This window comes from Ambystoma mexicanum, chromosome 1p (genome assembly GCF_040938575.1).
Source record: "Ambystoma mexicanum isolate Mex_15411 chromosome 1p, UKY_AmexF1_1, whole genome shotgun sequence".
Lineage (NCBI taxonomy): Eukaryota > Metazoa > Chordata > Amphibia > Caudata > Ambystomatidae > Ambystoma > Ambystoma mexicanum.
In genome coordinates, this window is record NC_090921.1 from 678,516,906 (window position 1) to 678,526,475 (window position 9,570).

At 47.7% G+C, this 9,570-nt stretch overlaps 1 protein-coding gene across 1 annotated transcript in view; it reads left to right on the forward strand.

Annotated features, from left to right (window-relative positions):
- PRUNE1 (prune exopolyphosphatase 1) overlaps positions 1–8,215 on the forward strand; it is a 286,990-nt gene extending 278,775 nt beyond the window's left edge. The window contains exon 8 of the mRNA XM_069649764.1: positions 7,118–8,215. Coding sequence (XP_069505865.1) covers positions 7,118–7,642 — 525 coding nt within the window. The 3' untranslated portion in view covers positions 7,643–8,215. The remainder of the gene's footprint in view (positions 1–7,117) is intronic.
- The last annotated feature ends 1,355 nt before the right edge of the window (positions 8,216–9,570 follow it).

Here is a 9,570-nt window from a genome sequence, read left to right on the forward strand (position 1 = left end):
CGAAAAAATAATCCCAAGGTTTTTTTTGTAAGGTCTTGATGCCAGGTTGGGTTTCTAGGAATGTCACCTCGGATGTTTCCATTTAACACATGAATATTTCTTTCGTCCATGGTTTACAGCCAAGAGATTGATCTGCTTTTTTTGTTTTGTTTTGGTGGTATTTTGCCAAGCTGCTAGATCTGTCTTTATACATTAAGCAGTCCGTGTTTAAATCTCTGCGGATGATGTCCATTAGGTTTTTATATTCTACAATCCATTTGTCAACTGCATTAGTCACCTGGTCCACAGACTCAATTGTCCTATCATCAGCTGGATTCCAATATAGATTGATAAGCACCAACCAGCGGCTTTTTTGATGGAACATGGGACTCTACTTCTATTAGGAATGATTGTTTATACAAGTTGGGGTTGTTTGAGTGTTTTATCTTGAGGCCTACACCGTTCCTTATGATTGTAAACAATCCTGATATCGGACTGCCTTTTAATCCTTTTTTTTTTTGCTGGATTTAGGTATACTGTACAACCATCCATCTACAAGCGGGGTCTCTCTCAACCAGGTCTCTTGCATGCATAAGATTTCAAATTTATCAGCAACATAGTCTGCGTTTTTGAACAAATGGTTGAATCCCCTTGCGTTCCAAGATTGGATTATGACTTTCTTTCATTTGATGTTAATTGATTTGGGGTGTTGAAAGTGCCTTTGTGAGCCACCCCCAAGATTCATTATTATTGGCATTGATTCTATTTTTCGGGGTCTCCCAAGTAGAGCTTCTTGCCCCACTCGTTGTGTTAAAGGATATTTTAAAGGGATTTGAGCCACTGTTAACTTTGAGCAAGAATTGTGCTGCGATTTTCGGCGGGTTTACTGAGCACTTGTGTGTTTTTACGTGGAGCTTTCCTTCCAAACTTACGAGCTGCCTGAGGAGAGTTGTCCTTTTGTTTAGGGTGGCAAATTGTCCCATATTTTGATAGCCGGAATGGAACTGTCAGCTTGTGCTGAGAAAGCTTGAGCGTGTGCTGTGCTCCAAGGTTTCACCGTGACCTATGCTGAAAACGTGGGGAAGGGAGAGCGCTGCCAATCACACCTTGACTTATTATTTGGAACACTTCTTTTCTGTATTGAAACCCTATCCAACACTGTTCTACAATTAGTTGTAAGGAATTGGCAATAGGTTTTTCTTAGTATAGACCCCTTTTATTTTGACATGACGCCACTTGGACTGCCTTATTTTCCATTTGATGGTCGAAGCTTGCTCCCATCTTAGATTTAGATTTAGCTTTGGCTTTTTTTCCATCCTTCATTCATTGTTCAATAAACACCCTTGAACTGTGATCACTTGTGTCTGTCTTTACTGTTGCCACCATGAGTTCCTTACATCGCTCATGGATCTGGTGGCTCCTATTGTTATGTGGCAGTTACTTCCAAGGTGGGACTTCTGATGAAGACATGTGCATACTTTCAGCGCTCCACCGAGATTAGAAAAAGCACGAGTGCCTGTCTGAAATTGTGGAAACTTCCATTGACATGTCGGAGCAGAAGTCAATCCTCGGACTTGGAATTGGCATCGGCATAACAGTGGCAGCTGCCAACTTCATTCTACAAGCTTTATGAAATGTGCGTCTCTTTGTAGTGTGGAATACTCAAGCGAATTACAGTCCCCCATTTTCCTGGAAATTTGTGAAGGAACTGGTGACTCCAGCAGAGGAAAATTACTGGAGATTTCATTGATATTTGTTGCATACAAGGAAGGAATTGGGCCGCAACAAGATGGAGCTGCGGTCCTGCAGAAATTCTCTTGCCAGAGTGCCGTTCCATGGAGACCGGAGGCCCAAACCCCCCCTCAAAATGAGGAAGCTGTCTGCTCCTGAGTTTGAGTCTCTCGCCACCATCTACAGGACCCCCTGGCCTGGTCTCCCTCTTCCTTTTTGAATGGGCCAACCTTTCTTCTTCTCTCCTGACTTCTACCTCCAAGCTTCTCTTCCTCAGAGACTTCAACATTCATCTCGACTCTTTGGTGCAGCCCCTGTACTCTTTCACAACCTCTGTGGCTCTTTCGGTTTAGGTCTATTCAATCCCCATAAAAATACCTTTTCGAATTGACCTAATTTCTTTTGTTTGTTTTTTTGTTTGAAAATGCAGGGCAAGATGCCCCGCCTCCCCCTCACTTCCACCCACCCCCCACCTTAACCTAGTCCCTTACCCCACCCCACATCTATATTTCATTCAAATTTACCAAAATTCCTAAAAAAAAGAACAAAAAGATGCGGTCAATTTGGAAAAGGTAAATTGGTACACGATCAAGTATGCTAATACCTGCTTTCACCTCATCATTCTTCCCTCTGGTCTGACCCAGTCAGCCAGACACATCTTGGATGCACTCATCTCAACAGACATCCCTCTCGCTACACCTCTCGCCTGGTCTGACCATGCTCTTCTCCTGTCACATGAAGCTCCTGGGCTCCCTGGCAAAGCCTCTGCCATGCTCCTCCTCTGTCATTGGAACGATGAAGCAAGTGTCAGTCGCCGATTTTGCCGCCTCTTTTATACCCCGCTCCCACCCATGCTATTGACTCTTCCCACAACACAATCCTCGCCAACTTTCACCTCTCCATCTCCAACACCCTTGACACACTTAGCCCTGTCATGATGATCTGTATAAAGCCTGCTTCCATGCTCAACAGCTGGTATGACTCCGACCTAGCCTCTCTGAATCGCAAGTGCAGAGTTGCTGAACAGAAGTGGCAGGCATCAAGCACAACGACTGACAAACTGGCCTGTCGCCTGCTCCAGAGTAAATACTGTCTCTCCATCCGCTCCAAGAAGAGGGCCCATATCCTTCAAAATAGGTGCTCCCCTGCTCCCCCAGAACTATCCAGGACAACATTTCCTCTCTCGCTCCTGCTCTGGCTGATTTCTGCAACCACTCCTTTGCCACTGGCTCCTTCCCACCATCCCACAAGCACTCCCTTGTGCACCCTCTCCTAAAAAAGCTGTCTGCCGACCCCTCCTGCCCGGCTAACTACTTCCCATCTCTACTACCCCCTTCCTGGGCCAACTCTTGGAAAAGTTGGTCATCTCCTAACTGACCCAACACACATAATCTGATGGATGTCTCCATGACGACCAGTCTGGCTTCAGAGCATCCGGAGGCACAAAAACTGCTCTCCTGAACACCCGTGAAGACCTGCTCTCAAACTCTACATGTGTGCCCATCCTCCTTGATTTGTCCTCTGCCTTTGGCACAGTCAATCATGCCACTCTCATAAAGCGGCTCCATGATGGGTATCACAGACGTGGCACGGGATTGGCTGACCTCCATCCTATCTAATCGACCTTCCCAGGTGCAACTGGGCCCTTTTTTTTTATCTCCTCCATCTCACTCTCTACCTGCAGTGCTCTATCCTATCGCTGTGGCTCTTTAACATCTACTTTGCCCTTCTGGCCCACTAGATGTCCTCCTTCTCTCCTCATTTCCAGTGTTATGCTGATGAGACACAGCTCTCCTTCAAGCTTCCTTCCTCTTCTTCCTCTATCATTCATGACTGTCTGGCTGCTATTCAGGCATGGTTCACAGGGTGTCCAGTCATTTGGTCGACTGAAAACTGGTCGAATGACATTTGGTCGACGCAATTTGGTCGAAAACCAAATGGTCGAATTTTTTTTTTATTTATATATTTATTTTTCGGGTTTTTGTTTTGTAAAAAGATGGGTTTTTAGAGAAAAAAAGGGGGTTGGGGGGGGGACCCCCCCAATTTTTTTTTTAAAAAGGGTTAAAATAAAAAAAAAAAAAAAATTCGACCATGTGGTTTTCGACCAAATTGGTTCGACCATTTGTCTGGTCGACCAATTTTTTTCGACCAAATGTCTGGCAACCGGTTCACAGCTAGTGATATCTGACTTAAGGCCAGTAAGACCAACATCCTTCTCATTGGATCTATGTGATCACTGCGACAGCCGAAAATGCCGACTTATTCTTTTTTTAACCCTTTACACCACATATATATGCGGCCCCCGCCACCCCCATATTAATATCATACTCTAAACCCCCCCACATATAAATATTTATTTAAATTTGTATAGCGCACATGCAGCCCTCGGGCATTGTGGCGTTGTTACTTGTAGGGAACTTTGTTACATGGAGGGGCAACAAGGGTACATGACAACAGTGCTGTTTTGGTTACATCGCATGAATAAATACTTTCTTAGTTACAGGACAGGAATATTCTGGTAGTTACATAGGGTACTTTCTTAGTTAAATCACAGGCATACTCTTCTTTTACGTTATGATAATACTTAGTTTGTTACATTTACAAGAATACTTTTATAATTGCACGGCAGGCATACTTTCTTAGTTACATTATAGGACAGCTTACTTAGTTACATTATGGTAGCACATTTTAGCTATATCACAAGAATCCTGGTTGCGTTACCAGAATATTGGTGGTTTGCAAGGCGGCAGCCTTGCCGGAGGAACATGTACTCAGGCGGCTGTAGAGTTAATTCCCGTAATGGGAGAGTTAGACATTAGTAAAACAGATGGTAGTATAGTGCGGAATTGCATAGTGTTTATGGTATGTCGCTAGAGCACACGCTAGTGTAGCAGTAGGGCAGAATTGTTTAGTCCTTTTAGGGTTAGGTCGGGTTTGGAGGTGAACCTTGCCGTTGTGTTTCGAGTCCTCTGTGGTTTAGACTGATGATGTGCTATTGTTGATCGGTCAGAAGGTCGGAGGGTCTCTGGTGGGCTCACGTTGGCGAACAGGGGCAAACAGGGGGTGATGACCTTTATCCTGGCCTTGTTCCGCCGCCGGCTTCCGCCTGCCGGTGGGGCGGTCCTGCAGATGTTGATTCAGGTTGCCTAGCAACCGAGAGCCTCGCTCTCATGCTGCGCAGCGCCGGCCATTTTGGAAAGTCAGGCAGCAACGCGGTCTGCGATCAGGTGCCTGTGGGTGATTGCCAGCACGGAAGAGGTGAGCAATTCAATTCGAATCTGCTTGGGCAGATAGGCGGCACGGACTGCTGGGGCTGTAAGTGTAGATCCAGGTGGATCTTCGTGGTAGCTGCAGTCGTCGTGGCTGTGGTCTCGTGCTGTAGGATATGTCCACAGGGGTACACGAGGGAGATTGCCTCCTACCCTCCAAATATGGTGCAAGGGAGGGGTTAAAAAAAGAAGAAAAAAAAGTCAGCATTTTCGGCCGTCACAGTTCCCAGGTCGACATATTTGTACGATTCCCTTCTCATTGGGACCCCTGCTCCCTGTCCACACTCTGGCCACCCTGCTCAGGTCCCCTCCCTTGACCATCTTGTTAGGATAAAAACCTTGGTGTCATCTTTGACTCCTCTCTCCTTTTCTCCTCACATCACAGACCCTGCCAAGAAGGCCCACTTTCAACTTCACCTCCTCAGAGGCATTCTCCTCTTCCTTACCTTCCCCCAGAAACTCAGTATCTCCAGAGCTCTGGTCCTCTATAAGCTGAACTATTGCAACAGCCTCTTCCTCAATCTGCCCCTTTCCTCTCTTCGCCTCCTTCAACTAATCCTGAATATGACTGCAAGACTTATCCTTGGCCTCAAGCGCAGTGACCACATCTCTCAAGCCCTTAAATCTCTCCACTGGCTCCCGATTTGCTAAAGGGTCAAATTCAAGACCCACTGCATCATCCACAAGGCTTTCCGGGGCCTATGACTCAGCTACATCCAACTCTGTCCCTCTAAATACCTCCCTGCTAGAGCCTTCGGTCCTCTAGCTCAAACTCTCTTCTGATCAGACATTTCTCCAAGCACAGAAAGGGGGTAGATCTCTCTCTTCATCAGGTGCCTCCCTCTGGAATGGCCTCCTTGCCCCTCTCAAACTTGAGCTGGACCTCCTTAAGTTCCCGAAGCGCTTCTCAGGACCCTGCTCTAATTCCTTCCCTCACCCCCTCCCTTGCTAATGACCCCACCTGCCGCTGCAACTGGTGGCCTTGTCCCTTATAGCCCCGGGTCTTTTGGTTGTAGCCCCGGATAGAAGCTCAGGGGTTACAACCAGAAATGCTAGCTAGCCCCCAGTCCAGACAGTCCCAAAATGAGCCCCGGATCTTTTCCAGATATAGCAACACCCATGCTTATGTGTTATACAGAGCACCAGGCCCTCCTTGACAGGGATAACCAGCACCCACCGCCCCCCCAAACCAGCACTGCCCTCTGGGCCCCGTTCGTTGACTAGCATGGTGGGTTGGGCATCCCTCCTGAGTCGGGTCCCCCCTCTTACTCCCTTTTCCCAACACTTAGGTGGTGGTCCACCCCCAGAATCCCCTGGCATTTGCCCACCTGTGTTCCCCACTATCACTTGCCTAGCCCCTGGGCTCTTTCTTCCTTCTTCCCCTCCCCCGCTGCATTTATGCCCCCTCCCCTGACCCTCACTTACCACCTCCTTCATTTCTTGTTATTAGGACCGTTACTTTTATTTATCTAACTGGTCCCCCCGCACCCTCCTTTTTCTCTTGTGGCGCCTGGAAACACTGTTTTGCTGTATAGTGCCCCTTATAAAAAATAAATAAAATGCTGTGCTTTTGGAGTCTCAATGAGTGCAATGAGTGGCGATCTCCACCGCCTTTGCAAACTGCATCTGAAAGTTGCCTGTTGCTCACCAGGACAGCCCAAACTCAATAAAACCGTCCAAAGCTGTATATGTATGGCTCGGTTTTGGCCTTCCCCAGTCAATTTGGTCCATTTTATTCCAAATTAGATGGTTCAAAAAGTAGTATAGGGCTTTTCAGATTGCTCTTTTGTGTTTGAAAAAAGTCATAGGTTTTCACTTGTCGGTATTACATGAGGCCAGCAGTATTCTGCTATTTGCTGTAAAATGGCTTACTGCACTTCCAGTGGGTTCAAGTCTTTAGGACAGAACTTGTGTGTAAATCCTTTAGCTCAGACCTGGTTATGCATACTATTGTTCATCGGGTCGCTGTAAACTATATTCCCATTAAGCGTGGGCATAGACTGAGCAGTGTCGTCAGTACTGACTGTGAAGGTTGTTTAGATGTGTAAGATCTTGCTGTCCACGGAGCTGTTCTCTGGTTGTAGAGATTCATTGCTGTCTGTCAACACTGAATCTCGTGTTATGTGCTCTTTCCCCAGGTGTGCCGAGCTCTGGAGCAGGCCGACGACCCCCATCTGAAGCTCTCCCCGCTGCACAGCCCATGCCCAGACATCCAGACCTATCTTCAAGGGAACACTATTGCCTCACGTAAGAAAGTCTTGCCAATTATCAAAGCCTTCTTGCGGGAAAGGGATCAGAAGGAAGCCCCGGCGGCAGCGATGGACCGTGGCCACCCGAAGGCCTCGATCCGGTGGCAGCCAGATGCACATTGGAGTGGTGGGGAGGAGGGTCTTGAGGACGAGGACCTGGGGGAGTCCACTGACGCAGCCAAGACCTGTCTACACGATGACCTGAGATGCAAAGGATACTATTCTGGCTGTCGGACACAAGTGGAGGACTCCTTAATGGACGACGATGTCTTGCTCCCCCCCACCCCGATGAACAGTCTCGTGGAGGGGTGTCCTCTTGACCGGGGGCTGCCTAAACTGACGGCCGAGGCCTTGCTGGAAAAATTCAGCCAGATCACAGCGTCGGACTCCAACAGAAACAATGAGAAGAAATAATGTAAAATGAATAATAGATCCCATTGAGATGGTGCTTATTGTGCAAATGTTGGAGTTGCTGCGTTTGAGTGTAAGACACTGACAAAGGTATTGCCCTGGGAGGTGCCAGTGGTGTTATCAAGGCTACTGCCCTTCTTCCGGAACTGACAATTAGTCCATTTTATCCAATCAATATCAAAACTGCATAGAAAAGCTTTGCCCCCCCAACGCTGCTGTCACTTTCAGGTTATCTTATCACCTCTATTAAGTGAGGTTTAAATTGCTGCTTACTAGGGAAAGCCCCTCCTGCGCCCCCACAAACCGGCATCTGCTGCCTGGTTCTGATTCCTGAGGCTAATGGCATTTCCAGTGCTGTGCTGTAAGTGCCTAACATGCTTGTTATGAGAGCTGCATGTAAACATCATGCATGTGTGCACTCTTTGTAACCTTCGATGGTCGCAGCCTGCAAAGCTTTCCCTTATATATATTTTTTTCTTAATGTTGAGTTATGTTCTGGCCCTTTTAATTTCCTAAGTCACAGCCTAGTATTGTTGACCCTTTCATAAAATTCTCATTAAAAGTGGTGTAACTTTGTTTCAGCACTAATGCCCTTGCTATACAATAGTCATGTTTGTGCGGGTGTTCTTGGGTACTGCAGAGCAAATGCATTGCTCGTGTGGATGGCATGGAGAAGGCAGGTTACTCCTGTGGGTCCTAGAACCTGCGGCACTTGCACTTGGCTTGAGGATGACCGTAATATTTCCTAATCCATGTTCTTGTTTTCACAGCATCCCCTCTACCTTTCTCTCTCCACTCGCAAGAATTGTCTTTCAGCTGCAAAACTTGGCAGGCAGCACGTTGCAGGACCAGGTTCCCCATGCTTGCACTGAGCTATCAGGGTCCTAAAGTGATGAGATTCTATTCCGAAGCCCATCTGCTACATCAGCAAGGCCATCTCGCCCATGCAGAGGCTTCAGCTTTGTGACACTATGGAGCCCAAAATTCCATGATGAAGTAGGCAGGCATATTGTAGAGCTCCCATGGTAGCATTAAATCAGGGGTCTGCTACCTGTGGCTCTCCCATGTGGCTACTCTCCCATGATTCCTCACCATTGACTTTGCTGGCTAGGGCAGATGGTAGTTGTAGTTATGATATGATATGATATGGTATTTGTAACGCGCCTATACACAGGTGTTTCAAGGCGCGACGAGGCAAGGGAGGGGAGGAACAAGGGGAGACATAACAAACGATCCTACTAGGCCAGGTGTCATTCAGATTGCGCAAGTGCAGGGGTGGGGGAGGGGGAAAAAGTGCAAGGGGAAGGGGAGGGGGGGAAGTGCAGTAAGGTAAGTGGCGTAAAGTAATAAATAAAAAAGGGCCAGCTGGTGGCAAGTGCAAGGTAAGTGCAGAACAAGTGCTGGGGAAGGGGGGGGCTGTAGGGATACAGAGACAGTCCCGCAGTGCAGAGGGGTTCCAGGGGATCAGTGGCTGGGCCCAGGACCGAAGGCCGTTTAGAGTGGTCCAGTTGCAGGATCAGTGCAGTTTAGTGAAGAATGAATTAGCTGTTCAGCAGGGGAGAGGGAGAGAGAAAGCAGAAGCAAAGAGGAAGGTTTTGAGGTGCTTCCGGAACCGGAGGTGGTTCTCCTCAAGTTTCAGGGAGGCAGGAAGGCTGTTCCAGAGGGAGGCCCCTGCCGCGGAGAGAGATCTACCCCCAGCTCGTTGCTTCGAGAAACGGCTTACCATGAGGGAGTTGGAGGCGGATGAGCGAAGGGCTCGGGGAGGAAGATATTTGGGAAGAGAGAGTTGAAGGTATTCTGAAGGTATAGTTCAAAATATCTGGAGAACCAAAGGTTGCAGAACCCTCCCTTGCACATACAAAACAGCAGGGAGCTATCTTCCAGTTGTCAGTCAAGCGGTTGACCTCTGTCCATGAACACAACCTTCTTCA